The sequence below is a fragment of the Arvicola amphibius genome, chromosome 6 (genome assembly GCF_903992535.2).
Source record: "Arvicola amphibius chromosome 6, mArvAmp1.2, whole genome shotgun sequence".
In the NCBI taxonomy this organism is placed as follows: domain Eukaryota; kingdom Metazoa; phylum Chordata; class Mammalia; order Rodentia; family Cricetidae; genus Arvicola; species Arvicola amphibius.
In genome coordinates this window covers 139145392-139168172 of record NC_052052.2, presented here as the reverse complement: position 1 = coordinate 139168172, position 22781 = coordinate 139145392, and the positions used below count along the sequence as shown (strand labels likewise).

Here is a 22781-nt window from a genome sequence, read left to right as displayed (position 1 = left end):
GCAGGCCCTGGAGGTCACTTCAAACAGATTAATTAGGAACATGGTGAACTGGTTTAAATGGGGATTTGAAGTGAGGCAAAAGGTGCGGGAGAGCAGAAAGCAAGCCAAAGCCATGACTAAAGCTGTGGATTTTAGACAGTGAAGAACCCTTTGACCCCCATTCCTGTCACATCGCCCACCACTCCAGATGCGCCTAATGTTCATTTTCTCCCATCTTTGAGTTCTCTCTTGACGCACAAGGTGCTCGTCACTACATTTGTCCAGAGTGTGAGCTGCTTAAGGGTGGGACCATGTTTTAAGTGTCTTTGACATTTAAGTAGACGTAGCAGGAACTTTCTATGCTGACATGCATCCACGAACAAATGAATGGTGGATTCCATTCATGACACTGTAGAGGTGACTTTCCCAGCTACCATGATGTGACCCTGAAGTGACAGAAACGGCTTGACACTTTCCCAAGTTTTAAACACCTTTCCACTTCCAACTTGTGTCTTCAAGGTTGGTGAACTGTGAATCTCTGAGGGGAGACACTGGCAGAGAGGCACCCCAACATTCTTCAAGGGGAGCTATGACAAGGAGGAGACAGGCCGGCAGACTGCAGCCCTGGGACTATCCTGCAGCTCCAGCGCTCCAACACTCCTTAAGAGAAAATGTGGGCGAGGGTGAGTACTGGCAGAAAACATGTTTCGTGAGATTCTCTTTTCTCCAGTGTCAGGAGGACCTGATCCTCGCAAACAATGGGATGGTTGATGTTCCAAGCCTAGAACTGATATCTGAAGAGAAAACACTCATTATGGGCCTTCAAGTTTGGCTCTGTTTGGTGGGTTTTCACATGGATATGCCAATGTGCACAGGAAATCGACTTCCCACCTGAAGGCTCAGTTGTCATCACCTGGATACAGTGAGAGACTTAGAAGAGCAGGTGCCTGGGCAAACCGAGAAGAGTCACCAGGACTATGCAGAGTGAATGGCCTAGCAAGGAAGTAGCCTCTGTGTGTATGTGTGTGTGTGTGTGTGTGTGTGTGTGGTATCTTTTCTGTGTTGATCATGTTGAATTACTCCATTCATATTAAAGCACTCTATAAGAAAATTGACTTGTCCTTGGGTAGCAGTTCAGATTAAACTGTCCAGCTGTTTCTAATGGTTCAGACCAATGATACCAGCTCCTTGGGAGGCTGAGGCAGGAGGAGCAGAAGTTCAAGACCTACCCAGGTCATAGAATGAGCTCAAGGCCAGCTAAAGAAACTTAGCAAGACTGCTTCAAAGTAAAAAGAGGGCGGGGGGAGAGTTTGGTGGCAGAGTGCTTGCTGAGCCTGAGGGAAGCCGTGGATTCAGTCCCAAGCAGCACACACACACACACACACACACACACACACACACACACACACACAGAGAGAGAGAGAGAGAGAGAGAGGAAAATCAATGCATCTATCTAAATAGAGATTCCTAAAGGCTCTTAAAAATAAATAGATAAACTTGTATGCAATTATACCCATTGACTGACTCCTAAAAGTGGCAGGGATCATGGCATGGTATATTGTCCCTGCAGGTCATAAAGAGCTATATTTTGGACCTCACTCTCCTATTTAATAGTGTCAGCTGAGAGCCAGCTGCTCAGCTTCTTTAGATCCCTGCCCCAAAACTTATAAAATGGTGATGGGGTGGGGGCTATTTAGAGGCTGAGAAGAAAATTCTTAAAGTGATGTGCTCCAAAGGAAAAGCTAGTTCTTCTGACTGGACACCAGACAGCTGCTTTCTGTGTTACACAGAACAGCACCAACTGCAGACAAATAGAAAACCACCAAGCAGCCACAGCACTCAGAGAGATCTAAATTAACTATTAAAGTAAATAAAAAGTTTGCCCCGGAAGTCATTAAAAACCACTTGAATTTTCACAGTACCATGGTGTATTAAGATAAAGTAATGACTTCTTTAAAATCCCCATAGTTCTGCATAAGCCAACCTGGGGTACCTAGTGAGCCCCTGTCTTAAAAACAAACAAAATCCTTCCATAGTGATAGGATGTTAGGGCAAAAGTCTGTCAGAGAACCAAATACTTTAGAGGTTTTCATTCAGCTGAAACACTAATCCAAATAGGAATAATTTACTAAAAATTGGAATATTTGCTAAAAACTTCCAAATTAATATAATATCAACTTCTTTATTGATAGGGCACCAAACATTAGCTTGTCTGGCTTTTTAACAGCTACTCGGCCAGATCTACTAAAACAAAAACAGAGACCGAAAGTAGAAGAGACGGAAGCACTGTCTGCTGCAGCCAGTGCTTGGTTCCATTTGAGCCCTGGGATAAACATCAGCACTGGGCTGTTTCAAATGCATGTTGATCTTCAGCTTTGGCATGTGAGACCCCAAATCCAGACAAGTGCACTGCTGGGAATCTTCAGTGCGCTTTAGTCAAGTTGTCTTTTGAGAATCTATTCCAAGGCTTCTGGTAGATCTTTTTTCCTTACCATTGAATTTACTTCAACACCCCAAAACATATATATAAATAAACACACACACACACAACATTCACACACACAATATACACATTCACACACACAACATACACATTCACACACAACACACACATAGACACAACGCACACAGACACACACACAAACACACACACGTACACATGCACACCACTCCATACTTAGCAAAAGCAGAATATAATACTCAGGCTTTACTTCAAATTACGTAAACTTTCACCTTTCAGTCATCAGAATTTAAATATTTGGAATGGTTATCATTACCTGAAGAGGGCATGTGTTCATTGCTATGTCTACTTCTAAAGCAAATGTTTCTGTCACTTATGGGGAAGAAGGAGCATGCATCTCTCAGATCTGCCAGGCTGCTCTCGAATCCCAGCCCTGCTACTAGGAAGCAGCGGGGCTTCAGGAAGGTATTTAGCTGCTCTGGGCTTAACTGACTTCACTCACTAAAGGAGGATGAGAAGGGTACCCTCCCGGAAGAGCGGTTGTGATGATCAAGCAGGTAAAGTACTTCTAATACGATCACCATATTCTAGGCCCCAGATCCTCTTAAGACACAGAAGGCGCACACACCCAGGAGAGAGAGGAGAGGCGGGGTGTGAGGAAGCCACTACTGAGAGCTGGGCCTTGGGACCCTGTTTTAGACACATCTTGGTAGCCCTCCTGAGTTTCCCGGTTTCTGCTTCCAGCAGCCAGCAGCCAGCAGCCAGCAGCCAGCAGCCACAGTGAAGATTCCCAGACACTGCATAGTTTCAGTTTTAAGGCTTCATGCTGAAACTGAGAATCAACATGGGTTGAAAATCACTCAGGTGCTGGTTTGGCTAGGACCATCCTTTGGGAAAACCTGTGTGGATGTTATAAACATTCTCAAAACTAAGCCTCACTGGAAAAAAAAATCGGCAAAGAAAAACAGAGCCAGAGGCCACTGTTCAAATATGACGTCAGCAGGCAGTGGAGCGGTCACATCACACCTGCAGGGTCATCTGAGGGCTGTAGAAGGGCTAGGCACCCTTCGCAGAGTTGTTTGAATTTGACTTGTTTTCACAGAGCTGGGAGTTAAACATTTACCCAGGCGCACCTGGGGAGGACGAGGAGGCCGGCTCAGGGCACTGTCAACGTCTAAGTTCTCCCATTGGCATTCGGGCTCTGGCCCCACACAGGAAGGCAGGAAGCTGACCACTGGAGTGAAGAATAGTGGTTAAGTCTGAGGACAAAAAGCCAGCTCGTACTTCACAGAGACTGAAATAGTCCGTACACATTGCCCTTTCTTCCCAGTAATACAAGTTCAGTGCAGGGCCAAGGTCGACATTTATTTATTCTGTGTGCTTAAGTCTGCTTAAGAGGCAAAGGAGATGTTTGTCAGACCCAAAGGAAACTCAAGTTCCCCAGACTCCAAAGGGCAGTCCGTATACCCAGAAATGAGCTCAAGAGGGACTGTAAGATTTCTGGCATTAGAGAAATGCCAGTATTCCTCAGGAACTTGTGAAACCAGTCCCCATTTACCAAGAAGAGTCATTTCACTGCCCTCTGGCAGAAGGGACATAGGGCTACTTGTGGCAACTATAAGTATGTGCCGGGGCCAGACCCCCTCCGTATCACAAGTGCCCGTTATACATTTCAAAGTCCATGATTCTGGCCTCCTCCTTTACCCTAAAATTCCTCCAGCTATGGCAAACACTCTTCCTTATAACCCAGCTATTCTCTCTATACTTTCTATCTCTATCTATCTATCTGTCTGTCTGCTCTCTCTCTCTCTCTCTCTCTCTCTCTCTCTCTCTCTCTCTCTCACCTCCACTCTATTTTATATTTTTCCACCTCACGAGCCCTACTATCCTGACTGGTCACATGTTCTTCAATCATTCTTTAAACTATAACCCTACATCCTTTGAGGGATGTAGAAATTCTGTCTGGTGAGAACTGCCATCCTTGCTTCCTCTAGCCTTCCAGTTTCTCCTGTGCAAACTGAGGATCACCTTAATTCTATTGGACCCCTATAAGCTTAAATAAAAAAGTAGATGACACAAAAAGGCACCCAAGAAACATTCACGCATGCTCTTCCCTCTGTGTCAGATAGCTCTCTGGCTGCACTTGACTGCAGTTGAGGTAGAAATGGAGGCTTCATCTGACTTGAGGAAGAATGTTTAACAAAGTTTAGGTGCTCAGAATCACTGGTAAGGACAGCTGAGGCACAGACCCTACCCATTCTTGGTGACTTTCATTCATAGGTGGGGCCCTGGAAGGAACCATTTTATTAGCAGTTCAGGGCCACAAATCTGAAGGCTTCTGACTGAGACCATGGGTACTAATCTTGAGCACAACACTAAGCTCTACGCTCTGTTAGTTCCATGCTGACATGACACCTGCAGATGGTTCTGCTGCCCTTGATGTCCTGGATTCTATGCGTGCAGTAGATGTGCATCACGGCACATCTGGAAGACCTCTTCCTCTTGCACAAACGTCAAATCTTCCAAAACTAAAGCATGCACAGACCATGTTAGTTAAAGAAGGAAATCAATTCTCCATTTGGTCCTCTAGTCTTTCTGAGGTGTAAATCAGGCCCCCAAAACAATTTAGTACAAACAGGCATTTTATTTAAGGGTGTGGATCCCCTGGGCTTGTATGGGGAATAAGAGGAATTTTCGAGCATGGAGTGACTTGCAGGGGTGAATGTATCCAGCTGCTAAGCGCATCTGGACCATGGCTTCACCTTCTCCTCAGTTGGCATTGCTGAAAGGTTTCTGTATCTCGTTATAACTCACGAAGCCCAGGTCTACGATTTGCCCATCTGGAAGACGAACTAAGGTCTTGGGATGGCAGCAAGGTCCATGGTGCAACAAGCGACCCCAAAGTGTCAATGAACTTTTTTTTTCTCCTGAGCACCTCCCCTGATTGATCACCAGCTCACAAGGGGTTTACAGTGCCATCTGTGGCTTCCTTCCCCCACAAATAAGCCTCAGTTATTCTAAAATATGATGCTTTAGGGATTTTCCAAAGATGGTAGTTCTACTCAGTCAAAATAAGGGAAGATGGAAATTGGGTGAGAATCCATTAAAGGAAGAACAAACTTAAGGTGACGACTTTCCCCAACCTATCAGTTAGTCAGTCAGGCCTAAGTCACTTTCCACGTGATGAGAAATATCCTAAAGGGGCTCAGTAGTTGGGAACACCTTCTGCTCTTCCAGAGAACCAGGGTTCAGTTCTTAGCACCCATGTGATAATGCACAATGATCTTGAAACTACTGATTCAGTGGCTCTGATGCCCTCTTCTGGCCTCTGAGGGCACTGCACACCATACAGTGTACATACAGATATGCAGATAAAACACACACTTAAAACAGTAAGGAATAAACCTTAAAATAAAAATCCTAGAGGCAGCACAGTAAAAAATGGCATACTCACCGAGAATTCTACCATGGCCCAGTGTGCACCATCTCTAATGTCAGCCCCAGAAACTGGGGGAGAGTGACCCCTCTTTTCCTTAGATCCATATTTACGATAACGAGATTGGCTCTGAATCTCTCCTCATTGGTAACTAAAGTTTCCAGTATCATTTCCTCATATTTTGTCTTTACTGTCTTTTAAAACTGTCTTCCCATTTATCTCGTGTGTTGTAACACACATTGAGCCATCATCACATTGAAAAGGAGTGTGTACATCTCCCCATTTTGCCCGCAGACTGCTCGGGCTTTCACTGGCTGATTCAGAGAAGCATCTTTCCGTACACAGTTGACATATAGTGTTATCCACCCCCTTTCATATCTCTTTCTGTCTCTGCCCTCTGCGGTGCCATTCTTGAATTAAACAGAACTGGAAGGCACATTAGTCAGGATAGTGCCATAGTTAGCTGCGGTAACAAGCAGGCCCTACGAATCCTAGTGTCTCTGCACAATACCACTAAGCTCTTCCTGTGGAACAGCCTGCGACTCTCTCAGTCAGCTATCCCCAGAAAACTGGGCTTCTTCCACCATGTGGCTTTGGCCTCTCTGGGTCCCTAACTTCCTGCCATGTTGATGACATAGTGAGAAGATGAGGAGTAAGGTGGAACATGGAGAAAACAGCTCCCAGCAGCTTCCTGTTACAAGATAGAGCTAAACTCAACTCCGAGAAGGTGGAGAAATGGGCAGGCACACAGGTGACATGACTCAGCTCTGAATATTCCAGAGGGCTTCTCACCTGCCTGTAGCAGTCTTATCAAAATCTGTAAGTGCTCACAACTGCCAAATGCGTTGGCCCTTCGTTCCAGATCTTCGTCTCCAGAGCTCCCGTTGAGGAAGTCTAGGACCGCTCTACCCTGAAGCCGCAGTTCCCAGGCAGGGCCTGTGGGACCGAGAGCTGGTCAGAAGAAAGCTTTACAGCACAAATGCCAGCGGCAAACTGTAATTACAGGAAATGCATCCCGGTTCCTAAGGGAGGTACAATTGGCGCAGGGAGAGCTGAGAAAAATTGAAACAGAAGAGGCGCAATGCTGCTCTCTCAGAGGCCCTGCCCCCGAAGGCTTATGTTCTGGACCTGAATCTTTTGAGAGAGGCTTAAAGGGTGGAGATGGGGCTTAAAGGGAGTTTGGCTTGCAGCCACCAACTGGTTTGGGGGAAAATGAGTTTGGAAGGGCTGTCCTCCGGTCGAATAAACTGTGACAAGAAACAGGGGCTTCCGAAAAACACTGGATAAAAATGAGGAAATGGATTGTGGGCGACCTGGGTCTCGCTGACAAGTCTGGGAACGGCCTGGGGAGAGTGACATCTTGTCAGCAGAGAGCCTTCATTTGTGGTGAAGATTTACATGTCCACCCCTAGCCCTTGGCACCCTTGAGAGCCAGCAGTCAGCTGCACGCCTGCGCTTAAGGATATGTACACATCCTCACTTGACCATCAGAGTCTGTGTGTCTAGAGGATTGTTTTTGGTTTTGTTCTTGTGCTTATTTTGTTATTAGGCAGAATGGCTGCTAAAAAAAAAAAACCAGGAACCTTATTTCCCCAGATGACAGGGACAAAGAGTGCTTTGGAAACAAGGAACTTGGAGAGTTAATCTCATAAAATATTTGTACACTATGTAGAGGATCACCACTGATACAGTTATCCAGTTATGGAAGTAAGCCAAGAAGCGACCCATCTCTATGTAAAGGGGAAGTGTGTGGAGCCAGGCTTGGTGGCAGGAGGCAGACATCTGTAACTCTTGTGCTCAGGAGGCTGAGGCAGGAGGATCCTGACTTCAAGGCTATGCTTAAGCTGCATACTGAGGCCCTGTCAAGAAAGAGAGATGTAGGTACTTCACATTGTCATTATGGAAAAGAGTGAGGAGGACACGCATGTGGTTACAGTTAATGAGCAGAGAGTCAATTGACTGGATGAACAGGAGTTGATTAGCCGAGAAAACACTGTGAGCATCGGAGGATGGAGGTCCTCTGGATGCGGAGCCTGTGTACATGGAAATGCCTAGGGAGACGTGGTCCTGGCACTGTTGTTCCTTGATAACGCTGTCATATCTAGACTGCCTTCCATCACCGGCAGTCAGTTTTGAAGAACTAACTCTCTTCTGACTGCAGATATCCTAAGAGACCTGCACCAGAGCTGCAAAGCATGCTGGTCTACTTACCCACTCTATTTATCACCTTAAATGAATATCATCCTACTAATGCTAGGCGCTGCCTCCTTTATAAGCACGTTGACAGAAATCACTTTTACGAGCCTAACAAATTTCGGGCCATTGTGTACTCTTCAATATAACAGCTCAGTGAAGGATGGATCCACCTGAGCAGGAGCACTGTTGCTTAGCAACACCTCAGCTCTTCCTCTAAATGAGACATCGGCCATTGTGACAGCATCACATTCAAAGGTTGTTCTAATGCTTCAACTGACTTCAGTGGCCCTGACAAGACAATTGCTGTTTTGCAAGCCAGAAACAAACTATGGGCTAAAGGGATGGAAAAAGCCAAGATCATTTTAATAGGCCATTGCATCTGTGACTCTACCACAGACAGCTTCTTCCACAGCAGCAAAACCCTTGACAAAGTCATGCCTTCCAGGTTTTCCCATACCTTTTTCTCATGCAATAGTCGTTAGTTGGGTTACAGCTCATTACAAAATCCAACTTCCAAGGTAGGTTACATGGCCCTGTCCACCTGTCGGTTTGTAGGTGTGGCAAGTCTTACCCATGTGACTTCTCCACTCTGTCACCAACCCCAACTACCTCTGGAATCTTGGGCATGAAATCTCGGATTTTTACCTGAAACCTGTTAACCTGTTAAAGCAATAGAGATTACTATAGAGTCTCAGATAGGAATACATAAGACAGTACACAAAGATCAGGAGATGAGGGGGATGGAGAATACTATGTCTTGACTCGCAGAATGGAACCCTACCCTGCCACAGAAATGAATAAAATACCGTAATTTGCAGCCGTATGAATAGAACAAGATTGGGTGTGGAGGGAAACAAGCCAGGCTTGGGGTGGAAAGAGGCAGGCTGGAGACCCAGGCTACAGCTTTCACACTCATAAGGGAGTCAAGAACTCACAGATGTAGATGTAGAACACTGGCCACTAGACGCCTGGAAGAGCAAGGGTCTAAAAAGGAGAGATGGAACAGGGATGGTTGGGGGTGGGGGGCGGAAGAGGCAGTTGAAAGGAAGAGTAACTCGAGAGTCTACAGCACAGAAGGGAATTGTATCTCACAACTAATTTAGAAAAACTGGTAGAGATGATTTGAACATCCCTGGCACAATGATAAGTGTTTGAGGTAGGCAATCCCATTATGCTGAGCTGATTGTAACCTATTCACCTAAATCTCACACTACCCCCATAAATATGAACAAGTATATGTCAATTAAAATATCCCATAAGTCACATGAATTTGAGACAGGATATAGTAGGTAAATGGGAGGAATTGGAGTAGTGGAGGTGGGAATGGTGTAAATGCATTATACTCACCTACAAAATTCTCAAAAATACTTGATTACAAAGGAAACCTCAATAGATACAAAAATTAGAATAACCCCATGTATCTTATTGGATCACCATGCCTTAAAGTTAGAATTCAATAGCAACACTTATTCCAGAAAGCACACAAACAAATGGAAATTGAACAATGCTCACCTGAGTCACCAATGGGTCAAGGAAGAACTAAAGAAAGAAAATTAAAGACTTCCTAAAATTCAACAAAAATGGCCACACAACATACCCAAATTTATGGAGCACAATGGAAGCCATGTTAAGAGGAAAGTTCATAAGCACTAAACGCCTACAGAAAGAAGCTGAAAAATCCCACACTAGTGAGTTAACAGAACACCTACAAGCTCTAGAACAAAAAGAAGCAAATTCACCCACAAATTCACTAGACAACTGGAAATAATCAAATTGAGAGCTGAAATCAATAAAATAGAAACAAAGAAAAAATACAAAGAATCAGTGAAACAAAGAGTTGGTTCTTTGAGGAAATCAACAAAATAGACAAAACTTTATCCAAACTAACCAAAAGACAGAGAGAATATCCAAATTAACAAAATCATAAATGTAAAGGGGGACAAAGCAACAGACATGGAGGAAATCCAGAAAATCATCAGGTCATACTTCAAAAACCTGTACTCCACAAAACTGGAAAACTTAAAGAAAATGGACAATTTGAGGAAAATAGACAATTTTCTGGATAAATATCACTTACCAAAATTAAATCAAAACCAGATAAGAAAATTAAATAGACCTATAACCACTAAGGAAATAGAAGCAGTCATCAAAAGTCTCCCAACCAAAAAAAGCCCAGGACCAGATGGTTTCAGCACAGAATTCTACAAGATTTTCAAAGAAGAACCAACACCAGTACTCCTCAAATTGTACCACACAATAGAAACAGAAGAAACATTGCCAAACTCTTTTTACAAGGCTACAGTTACCCTGATACCCAAAACCACACAAAGACACTGCTAAGAAAGAGAATTACAGACCAATCTCACTCCTGAACACTGAGGCAAATATACTCAATAAAGTACTGGCAAACGGAATCCAAGAACACACCAGAAAAAGTCATCCACCATGACCAAGTAGACTTCATCCCAGAGATGCAGGGATAATTCAACATATGAAAATCTGTCAATGTAATTCACCATATAAACAAACTGGAAAAAAATCCACATGATCATTTAATTAGATGCCAAAAAAGCCTTTGACAAAATTTAACACCCCTTCATAATAAAAGTCTTGGAGAGAGCAGGGACACAAGGAACATACCTAAATGTAATAAAAACAATATACAGCAAGCCAACAGCCAACATCAAACTAAATGGACAGTGCCTGAATTTTTATGTGCATTCTTAGGGATTCATACTCAGGTGTCCAGGTGTGCACAGCAGACTTTATACTGACTAAGCCGTTTCCTCAACCCTGCTGACTTCTTTTCCTCAACATAATTGATTGGATTTTTATATCCATGTTTTTGCATATATCAGCAGTTCATTCTTTCTTATTGTTGCTAAGTAGTCATCCTTGTATGAGTGTACTGCTGTTTACCTGCTTATAATTGAAAGACACTTGGGTTGTTCCCATTTTAGGGCAGTTAGAAATTAAGTTTTCCAAACTTTTATGTTAAAATATTTGTAAGGAAATGCACCTTGCATGCATCTGATCCACTCCTGATTTTCTCAGAAACTGTCAAACTGCATCCTCATCAGCTATATGAGAATGCCCTGATTCCTCCACACCCTTGTCAACACTTGGTGTCGTCAGATTTTTCTTTTAATTTTAGCCATTCCCATAAAGAGGCGGAGTGATGTTTTCTGGATTTCACTTGTGACTAGTGAGTGATGTTAAAACATCTTTTTATGTGGTTCTTGGTCACCCCGTGTCCTCTTGTGTTGTCTCTGTATGTGTGTGTTTGTGTGCGTGTGTGTGCACGCACACATACACGCACATGACCGTGGAGGCCAGAGGCCAACACTGTGTGTCTTCCTCAATGATTCTCCATCTTCGTTTCTGAGACAGTGTCTCTCACTGACCTGGGGCTCACTGACCCAGCAGGTCAAGCTGATGAGACAGCATCCCCAAGTCTCTGCCTTCTCAGGTCTAGGATTACAGGCCCATGTCACTGTGCCCTGTATTTGAAGGGCTACTGGGGTGGGGTCTGAGCTCAGGTTCCCATGTTTGTAGAACAAGCACTTTACTATCTTTCTAAATTCCACCCCTTGCGTTCTCTCATAAAGTGTCTATTCAACTATTTTACCCACTGTAAGCAGATTGCTTTCTTATTATTGAGACTGAGTTTCTCATCTATTCGTGCTTGGTCAAACTGATATATGTGGTTCTTTTCTCCCATTGTCTGCCTTGTTGTTCATTTTGTTAGCAATGTCTTTAGAGCATTGGTTCTCAACCTTCCTAATGCTGTGACCCTTTAATACAGTTCCTCATGTTGTACTGACCCCAACCATAAGATTATTTTCATTGCTACTTCATAACTCTCATTTTGCTACTGTTATGAATCATAATGTAAACATTTGTGTCCTTCAGTCATGATGAGCGTGGTTTTGAGTCCTGACTCTGAGTCATTGTGTTCCTCTGAGCTTTTCTGTAGAGTGTCTTGCATTTAGCTTGTGGTTGTTTGGGTCATACACGTTTGCACATGAAGTAAAAACTAGTCTTTCAATTTCTGCCAAAAGACTGCATTTGGATTTTGCTTAGGAGGAGGACTGCCATTTTTACTGGTACTGAGTCTTCTGGTTCTTGAATACATGTCCTCATTTCTTTCTCTCTTGCATTTTTCTCACTGACATTTTCTGGTTTTTCAGTGTATAGAGAACTCAGAGAGTCCTCAGCCTGGGAATTGAGAGAAAATGATCAGTTTCTTCTTTCAGATGAGCTGAAGGCCCAGACCCTTGGGCTTCCTTCAGCAGCATACTATGGGGACAGAAGAGGGGGGCAGGTGTGCCCATGACCCAGAACTCTGAGTGCTAAGGAAAAGACAAGGCTGTGCAATCAGACACCTGGGTTAAAATCCCATCTCTTACACTTAGAGCTCATACCTGGAAGATTTAGTCTCTCTGAAACTCAAGTTTTCTAGTCAGAAAACTGCAGAGAATCCCAGCACCGCCCCCCTCCAGAAGGCCTCTATGAAGATAAAACTCAAGTGATTCTCAGATCTATTCCTGCCACCTCATAATCAACTAGTAAATATTAGCAATAGCAGTTGATTTTCTTATCAATAATAGTACTTCAGAGCAAGAAAGTAGATATTGTTGACTTACAAAAAAGACGGGGCCACTCAGTTAACAGCTTCAGGGAAGCCTCTCACCTGAGTTGACCATTACCAGTTGGCCAGAATTTTCCAGATGGAAATGTTCTGTGGACTATGTGGCTTAATCACCATGATGGGCAAGCCCCCATGTTTAGCTTTATTACTAAGTTTTTGGGTTTTTTTTGTTTGTTTATTCACTGCCCATCTTGGGGTCTGGGGGGTTTGGAGGAGGCTCCACTAATTATATCCCCTTATGACTCCTGAATCTAAAAGCCTGACTTCCCTAAAGGACGACTCAACCCCAGAGACTGTTTCCAGAGCCCCCACTTCCCACATCAAGCAGGAAGAAGCAGAGGCTACTTCTGGTGGCTGAGACCTTTGCTCGAATGACCTGGTCCCAGATATTCACAGACAATGTTAGAAACCAGCCTTAGCTGGACTGTCACTCAGAACCTTCCAGAAACCCTCCCCTAAGCTCCCTGGCACACCCAACTACTGTCTGTGTTCTCTGAGAGCTGATGCATTTTGGTATCAGCATTTGCTCCTTTGGTGTCCAACCAGGGAGTCGGCAGGAGTAAAGGAGCTTGCAGGGTTGGTTCTTCAAGGTGAAGGGGATGAGAGAGCATATTTGTTGGTCATGCACGGCTCAGGCATGATGACTGAAAAGAAAAGTTTCAGTTGGGGACCCCCCAAGACCAAGTTCTGAGCACAAAGGAGATGTACTTGCCCCAGAGAGACAGAGGGCAGAGAATAAGAGACAAAAAGAGGAGATAGAGGACAAGGGAGAAGGGGAAGGGAAAAAAAGAAAAGGGACAGGGTATTCATCCCGGAGGGACAAAGGACTGCCTCTGAGGAGAAAGGACATAGACTCGGCACATAGGAAAATGGCAGTTTATAAAGGTACAAGGGGAAACTCTGCGTTAGGATAGGGCGTTTAACTGGGCATGTTAAATAGGTGAGCCAAAAGGAGATTTTGATTACTGGACTTCAGTACTTCAATAGCTGGACCTTGGTAGTCAGGCTCAGGAGGAGGAAGTGGACAAATAAGGAACTAGACCTTGGGAGCGAGCTTTAGAAATATAACTTAATGGTTTTCAGCAAGGTAAGGGGAACCCAGGAGAAGGGCGAGAGCCATGCTTGCCATACTCTAGCTGGCCAGAGTCCCTTCAATGACTGTTGAATGTTCTGCCGCATGGCACCCTGTCTTCTGAGCTCACGGTAGAGGGAGTGGTAATCCAACCATCGGTGGCAGCTTGTCAGCCATTGTCACATCCCACCATCAGCTTGCTCAGCAAGCAGATATAAACAAGAGGCCTGGCCCAGAGAGAAACAAGAGAAAAAGAACGGTTGTTTGGTCTGCTGTCTGGAGCATACTGATGGAGCGGTCCAGCCTAGTCCAAAAGGAAGACCCCAGGATGGGAGTACCCATCCCACACTCACACGCATGATGCCTTCCTTCATTGGTGCTGTGGACTGCTTCCAAGACAGCAGGATGCTGGCTCATATTCTCCCAGTGCCACAACCTAGGAAGCTCACATCTGTCCAGAAAGCAGGCGAGGTCAACTGTGTCCGTGAATCAAAGGCAAAGAAACTTTAGTTCTGCTGAAGGACGATGGATACAATTGGTTTACAAACATCTGCAGTCATCTGGAACGCCATCATTTTATTTGGTACCCAGAAAACAGAGGTAGGAGGAATGGGCGTTCAAGGCCAGCCTGGGTTCCACAGCAAGACACTGTTTTTAAAAGGGCGGGTGTGGGGGATAACACAAATGATGTAACCTTCCAGGAAGAGCAAACTTTCTAAGGGGCATTCATTTCCTTTGCTTCAGTAAAACATATGGACCAGCCTTCTATTTATTTAGGTGACTCAGTAAATGGCTCTGATGTAATAATAAGTGGCAACACGTCCACAGACAAGTTTGCCCAAGCATTAGGCGATCGCTGATCAGGGCTGCTTTGTTTTGTGTGATTTTCAGATCTTGCATCCATTCGTCAAGCTCCTCTTTATTTTCCCCATGTACGGCCAGGATTCTGCTTACAGCCCCAGTCCTCTCCGTCTGTCATCTCTGCCGTCTAGCAATTGCCACTGTGGCGAGGGCAGTGGTTCTCAACCACTGCAGTAAACTGGAGTTCCCTAAGGGTCATATGTGCCTAGGTCACTTCCCCAGAGCTGTAGCTCTATCAGTCTGGGGTATTGCCCGAGCACGGAGAGGCCATAAACCTCCTCGGTTGTTTCTTTCGACCCCTGGAAATATGATAATAACCTGTTAGAAATGTGTAGAAAGTAGGTTAATACGATCTGAGACTCTCCTACAAATACGCTTAGAGTGTGAACCTCCCGGGCGTGTGCTTGGAGCTCTTGGGTCTTGCATTCTTCTCTCTGCTGCTCCAGCAACACGAGCAGAATGAGCCAGTAGTTAGAGGCTTCTGGGTGCAGAGCTCGGCCTAGCTTCAAACCTCAACTGTGCCACTTTCCGTGTGACTTTGGATGAGTGTCTTAACCTTTCTGTGCCCGAGCTTCATCAAGAAAGTGTGAAGTGCGAGAAGGCTGAGACGGGCCTGTGCAGGGCAGCATGAGACAAACGGTTAGTACTCAGGACCCTGCAGGGAACTGGATTTGCTCTGGGTGGTTAAGGTGGACAGACGGGTGTTGGAGTTTCAGGGTGTTATGGCTGTGGGGAGCCGTCTAATCTAGACAAGAAGGGGAAGAAAGAGGGTTGTCAGCACTCAGGGCAGGTGGAGGTTGTGCCGTTCACACGGGTGAAGCACAACCAGGCACAAACCTGTCATCACGGCCCTTGGGAGGCAGAAGTGAGAGGATGGTAATTTTGAGTCCGGCCTGGAGGACTGTATAATGAGACACTTTCAAAAAGGGGATATGTGGCCCAGGGTGTGCAAGGGGCTGAGTTCAATCTCCAACCAGCATCATACACGCACACACACACACGCACATGCACACACACACACTCACACTGCAAATGGAAAGACAGAAAGAGTACAAAGATCAGGAAAGGAATCCCCAGCCTCACTCTCCCAGTCTCTCTCTCTCTCTCTCTCTCTCTCTCTCTCTCTCTCTCTCTCTCTCTCTCTCTCTCTCTCTCTCTCTCTCTCTCTCTCTCTGGAAGCTGGCACTGGCTGGCCACCCACAGAAGCCAAAGAGAACAGAGAACCCACAAACAGAGGACAGAGGTGGATGGAGACACCGGTGCAATCAACAGTACAGTGAGCGACAGTCACGGTCCCTGGACCTGGGAAGTCATCAGGAGCCAGCAAGCTTACATAGCGTGAGTGGTGGCACCTGAGACAGACTGGCCGTCCGTCATCTGTACTCATTCTCAAAACTAAGATGGGCTGGCACCATGATGGCGGGAGTTCAATTGTTTTCCTAAATCACAAGTTCTTTGGGTATGGAAGACCCCAAGCATGTCCCGCCATCTCCATGGGCTAGTCCCTGTCCGTCCCATGCCTTCTTCACTTACTCCTCTCCCACCCTTGCACCTGCAGATCTAAACACAGACCCCTTCCTGCCCACAGCCTCACTAATGCATCCTGGAACCTGGCTGGCAATGTCCTCTGTCATTTCTTTCCTCATTACTTCCCTGTCCCCGAATGCCCCCTCTTTCCCCTCACTCATGAATGCTGAGTTTTAGTACAATGGAGACGCTAGTGGTCCACCCTCTCACTTTCTATGCGACTAACCATTCTGGGCTCTTCTCACACTGGCTCCACAAAACCTTCAGGTGTTTCCGCACCTGCCTAGGGCTGCGTGGTGTCAGGAGAGCAGAGGCTCTTCTGGGGGCAATGGAAGCTCATTGTGAGTGTCAGGGCGAGAGGTGGCTCTTGCAGTAGCGATCCCTGCTATCAGCTAGCTTCCTCTAGGCTTTGCCACGGTGCTAGTCTGCACACTAAAATAATTAACATTAAGTTCCTGCCAGGGTCTCAGGACTTCCTGTTCTGTGTGACGTGTGTGCTTGCTTAAGTCAGAGACCCCACAATGAGCCTGTCTTCATTTCCGACATTAGGTTTTTTCCAGATCCTACAATCACGTATTCCCTTACCAGATTTAATTAAACTATTCATCTTTGCTTCTTCCTGAGTTCCTCTCTAATCCCTCTGGCCCCTGCTTTCCGGCATATGCTCACTGTGCTTTGCCACTGGCAGCTAACCTGACCTGTTCTCCCTCAAAAGTTCAGCGACCATTGTAAGGACGCTTTCCCGGGGAAAGGATCGGAACCCATTCTTGATGCCTCCCAGGACCCCATGCTCAGTGCCTGAGCAGCATAATGAAAGACCTCCAGACAAAGCACAGTCGTGATGCTCAGTGAGGCTTGGTGAGCTTGTGTTTGGCAGGATTTTAACTAGAGATTGGGCTCTGGTTAGGTCCAAATCTTCAGTAGCTGTACCGGCAGTACCAACTAAGCAATCACACCCTGTGGTTCTTTATCCAAGCCTCAGGACTCAATGCATCCTTGTTCTCAAAGGTTTGTTTAGATTAGGAGAAGGTGACAGGGCAGGAGAGTGAAAGGGAGGGTCTATATTCAATATTACATTCTATATATTAATATAGAATCTATTCTACATTATACTACATGCTGTAAAATACATCAATGTATAATAATATGTACATGAATTATACATGAATAATATATACATTAATAACACATACATGAATTGTACATAAATGTATAATAATAATAATGTATAAATACACGAATGCTGTAAAAGGAACCTGCATGTGGAGGTTACCAATACCTTAGCACACCACCGTCAATGGTTTGACCCTTCCGAGTTAACTCTCCACCTGCAGAGTAGAGAGTGGTTCCAAGAAGTGCCCAAGCCCAGATACCCTGAGGGAATGGAAGAGCACAAGGGATGATGGGAGATGAACCGACATCACATATCTTGGGACTGGTTGGCCATCTAGCCAGTGGGGCAAGACCGAGGTCCAGAATGACTGACCTTCTTCATTTACCCATCCCTGTCTAATCAGCTATTTGGAGAGCTGGAGATGAGATGGGATGGGGTTTGTAGAGGGTGTTAGTTAATCCACTGCCTTCTCAGATAAAGCTCTCTGAATAACGCACACCTTAAAGACTCTATTCTACACTGGCATGTGTGGCAATAGACAGCTTAAGTGTCTGCATCCTAGTGACAAGAAGACACAGTGTGTTGTTGGGAGCAGTGAGACCCCAGATCCTGAATTTCTTGTAATCCCCTGATCTGACTGCCTACAGCTGCTCTGAGCACGAGACCTTCAGGAGTTCCTGATGGCAGGAGAGTGGTTTCTGGTGGGTTTGGCTGAGGCGTGGCTATCTCTATATAATCTGCCCCTGAACACAAGAAAGGGGGCATTCTTGGGGAATTCAAGGATGACCCGTGTTGTTGTCTCTCTGTCTGTATGTGTTTGTGTATTTTAACCTCCTGCCCCTTGTCCGAATCTCGCAAACTGGGTAAAAGTGCACCGAACGCAGACATGGGGGTGAGGTGCACGGCAGTGTGTGATAATTTCGGCCAGCACAGGATGAATGCTGCATAAGTGGAACATCAATAATGACATTAACTGCATAGTGTTTTTTAAAAAAAAGTCTGTGACATTAGCATTTTCATAAATGAAGACCCATTTCTTGCTCAAGTATGATGGAGTTCTTGCTGGATTTCATCATCTCTCTTTCATGTGCTTAATTTAGGTGGCTGAGAGATGTCTCCCACTTTCAGATCTCATGTGTTGATTGACAGTTTGAATTCATGACAGTATTGCATGTGTACAGAACTACCCTATCAGTAGCTAAAGATGGATTCAAGATGGCTTCTTAGGGCTAAAACATTGGAAATTGTGTGACCTTCGCTTCCTGTTGACGTAGGCGGAAGTGGAGTTTGCACTTCCTGTGTCAGTTCTCACTTTGTTCGGTGTGGTGTTATTCCAGCAGAACCAGTACTTTCCTCACTGGTCACCTGTGTCCCTAGACAAGGAAAAACAAGGCTTAATTCTGAGCAGCCTCTCAGCTCCCAGTTCATACAGATGAACTCAACTACAATAAACTCTTAGCTTGTCATAATAACACCTGTCATATTTACATCTGACTGCTGAGTTTGCCACCAATGTTCACATCCATCTTCCCAGTAAGAAAGAAATATAAAATGTATATTCATGGTATAATGTATGATGCTTTGAAATACATTGAAGAATGCTTCAATCAAGTTAATTAATATATCTACTGCCTTGAGTTAGCATACTGATCATTTTTTTGTTTTGTTTTAGGACTCATAACATCTACTATCTCAGCAGTTTCTAGTAAAAGTCCTTCAAAAGAGATCCCTTGAGCTCATTCGCCTTGTCTACAGTTTTGTGTCCTTTGAGACACAGCCCCTCCTCACTTATAAGGCCCGTCTACTCAGCTTCTTTATGTGCTACATATAAATGACATTGTGGGGCTATTTGTCTTATTGTCATTGGCTTAGATGACTTAGTGTAAGGTTCTCCAGTTTTGTCTATGTTGTCCCAGATGACTGAGGAACTATTACAGGTTGAGTAACAGCCTGTGCGAGCATGTATTAAGTGCAAATGTGTATGTGTATATTCATATCTTCTTTATCAGCTCATATATCAACAGATGTATAGGCTGTTTCCATATCTTATCTATTGCGTGCAGTGCTGTGATGATGATGAACATTCAAGTACTCTATAATATATCCAACTTCATTTTCCTTGGACAAACATCTAGTAGTAGCATTATTATATCATATGCTAGCTCTATTTATATTTTTTGAGGCATTTGCGTACAATTTTTCATGATGGCTACACCAGTTTCATTCCCTCTAACTGTGCACAAAGATCCCTTTGTCTTCATATTCTCGCCTGCATTTGGGGAGTTGGGGTTTAGCCATCTGCACAGATGTGCTGTGGTTCTCCCCCTGCTGCAGCGGGTCTTGCTCAGCTCAATACTACCTCGTTGGAGCATGGTTTCTTCTACCCAGTGGGCCCAAGGGGGCAGGTAGACTGAGGCATGGGTCAAGGAACTGATTGGTGAGAAATGCAAACTCAATTTGTTCTTCGGAGAGCAAGAAGCACCCGTGGAAGGGATCACAATACAGTGATAGAGCGAGGTTTATCTACAGTGCCACACCCTTGCCTGGTGGAAGGATCCAGAGTGCGTGACCTCTGCTGTAGTATCCTTGTGCCAAGAGCGGATGACTGACACATGACTGGGGCATCATTTCCACGACTGAGCAAGACTCTCAGGGCATGGTCTGAGTGACCCTTCAGAACAGATGCCAGGGACACTTCCTGTCCGTGGGGTTAGATGGAATGGAACCAGAACACTAGTCTTAAATCATGCCTGCAGTAATAAACCACGTTTATTAGTCCTGTAAAACTTATAGACAAGGATGCCCGTAAAGTTGAGCTGGTCAAGAGAAGCTGATCACGAACAGTAACTTCTGGTCTAACCTGGTCTCGCACTTGATTCAGAGTGGAATCTTGCAGCTTATTCTCAATAGAACAGTTTGGTTTTGCTCTAAAACAATTTTAGAAAAACAAGCAGGGAAAAAAGGCTCACGGTTGTTTTCTCTCTAGAGCCTTTGGCTGAGCTCCATCGCTAGAAAGAGGTAAGCAAATGTGGATTGGGAAGAGTTGTTCATGTGGGCGGCTTGGAAAGTTCTAGTGAGGAAAGACCCAGTCACACAGAAAAGCATAGAGCACTTCAGATTCCTAGCCACCCCCATGGGAGTGTTTGCTCATACCGGCACCTGTGGAGGGGGCGCTGCCTGGGTGTGTAGAGGTGTTTCCCAAAGGGCAAGCCCAGACCAGGTAATGCTCTAAGAATACGGGTCCCCAGCGAGTCACCCGGTATTCATTTCTGCCTTTGGTCATGCAAACAATGCCTTGGGCAATGTGTGCCCTGATAACATTGACTTAAAACCTTGAAATAAATGAAGTCATACTGAATCACTAGCAGGATGAGCTCTGCCAGCTGGACGGGGCGCACAGGGTTCATCCCAGGGTGGGGCAGTGTAAAGGGCACCATGAAGGAGTTGACACAGATACGTCACAAGGCTCAGCCTTCACGGCCACTGTGTGTGGTATTTGTCACGATCCAGGCTGCTCGCACTGTAAGCAAACTCAGCTCCTTTGTGTGCACTTGTTTCTGGAGAGGCGTTAGTCATCTGCAACTTGGTGTTTCAAGAACCCAGTCTTTCTAAGCTTGTTACTACAGTGTTTGATGTCTTCATTGTCGCTTGGGGAATTTTGAAACAAAGTTTTACTATGTAGTCCAGGCTGGGTTGGAGCTTACTATGTAGATCAAGGCAATGATCCTCCTGTCTCTGCCTCCTGGGATTACAGGTATGTGCCAAAAATACATATGTATATTATATATATGTACACACACACACACACATATAAATTTCACCTTAATCAAACATGTTCAAGAATGTATCTATTAGGGCTGGGCATAGTGGCTTTCACTTATCCCAGCATCATAAGTTCAAGGTCACCCTCAGCTACCTAACAAGTTTGAGGGTTGCCTAGGCCTACATAAGACTGTCTCGAAAATAATCCAAAATAAAAAAATTTAAACAAACAAAAATATATCTGTTAGGTTTAATTACACACCAAAATGGAGGTAGATAATCATATGCCTATATGATTCTCAATATCGTAAGCCTGTCAGCCTATCTCCACCTTATCTTACCTGTCCACCTTCAAGAAACCCAGTTACATTAGGCAACAGTTAAACAACAGATTCTTCTTCTTCCCATAGGCTGGCACAAAGCCCTTGTTCCTTTGAATATCCGCTATTAATCAATCTGCACAAGCAAATAGAGCATGTGACTGCCGCTCCCCAGACCCTGCTGCTGTGGGAGGCAGGGTCAGGCATGGGCAGGCCAACCGTCTCGGGGTCCAGAGTGGAGCAGTTAATGGGACGAGGAGAAACAGGAGAAGCAAGCAGGCACTTACACAGGACTCAAAGGGGTTAAAACAATCCGATATGGGTAGGGGATGAATAGTGCCCTCCTTTGCACAGTTGAGGGAGTGTGCAGTGAAGTCTAACTAGAATAAAGCTTGTGACAGGAAGGGGACCTCCCAGGGCAGCTCCCAGCTATTCTCTCTTGAACACAGAGATGCCTCTGTGGTCTCACTTGTTTGGCTCTGAACCTTGATTGTCTGTTTCTAGGGGCTGCGTAAGCCAAGGACAGTAGAAAGGGCAGCAAGAAACCAGTCGACCTGATGTTAGGGAGAAAAGAAAGAAATGCCAGCTGCTATTCATGAAAGATGGGACTTCCTCGTTTCCTAGTTAATGACTTTGAAGTAAATTCATCAGGCACAATTTGCTTAGTCTAATGAGAGAGAGAGAGAGAGAGAGAGAGAGAGAGAGAGAGAGAGAGAGAGAGAGAGAGAGAGAGGCTCACTGCAAATCTGAACCAACGCAACTATGCACACAGCAAGAAACCATAAAAGGAGGAGGCAATTGTTCTGTTATAGCTGAAGGTTTTGAAAACAGCATCTGTGCTATTGCGTCGTCTGCTCAGCCTCTCTTTTCCTGGAAGAAGCATTGGCATTGGCAGGTGAAGGAAGCTTGAAACTGAAGAGCAAGCAACCTGTGGGCGGGTAAATCAGGCTTGGTGGCACAGACCTCTAACCCTGTAAAGACTGGGAAGTGAAGGCTAGAGGGTCACGGTATACATAGTGTGTTTGAGGTCACCCTGGCTTGTATGAAACCCCATCTTTTAACAAGTAAAAAGACTTGTCAGTGGAGGAGAATAGGAAGATCAGTTTGTCTTCGTCACATAACAGGTGTTCTCCATTGAGGTACGGAAATCCAAGTTTTCAACTTAGAAAGGAATGGGTAAGGCAAGCCCCTGGGCTCAGGATCCAAGGGAGAAAGCAGAGGGAAAGGAGTTCCTGGCTTGGCAGACTAGCTCTGTGCTGGCCTGGCCTATGAAAGGACAGCTGCCTCCTGTGGTGGGCCTGCCTAAGGAGTGCATAGGAAAGTGTATCAATATTTAAGAACCAGGTGGAATATCAAGGGCAGAGATATGTCCTGTGTCTCATGGTAGTTTCTCAATACTCCA

The 22781-nt window shown here is 45.1% G+C and overlaps 1 protein-coding gene across 1 annotated transcript in view; it reads left to right on the top strand.

Moving 5' to 3' along the window:
* Nucleotides 1-532: 532 nt before the first annotated feature.
* Nucleotides 533-22781, top strand: part of Nedd9 (neural precursor cell expressed, developmentally down-regulated 9) — a 117198-nt gene continuing 94949 nt past the window's right edge. Inside the window, exon 1 of the mRNA XM_038334873.1 lies at nucleotides 533-662. Within this exon, the coding sequence (XP_038190801.1) occupies nucleotides 651-662 (12 nt within the window). The 5' untranslated portion in view covers nucleotides 533-650. The remainder of the gene's footprint in view (nucleotides 663-22781) is intronic.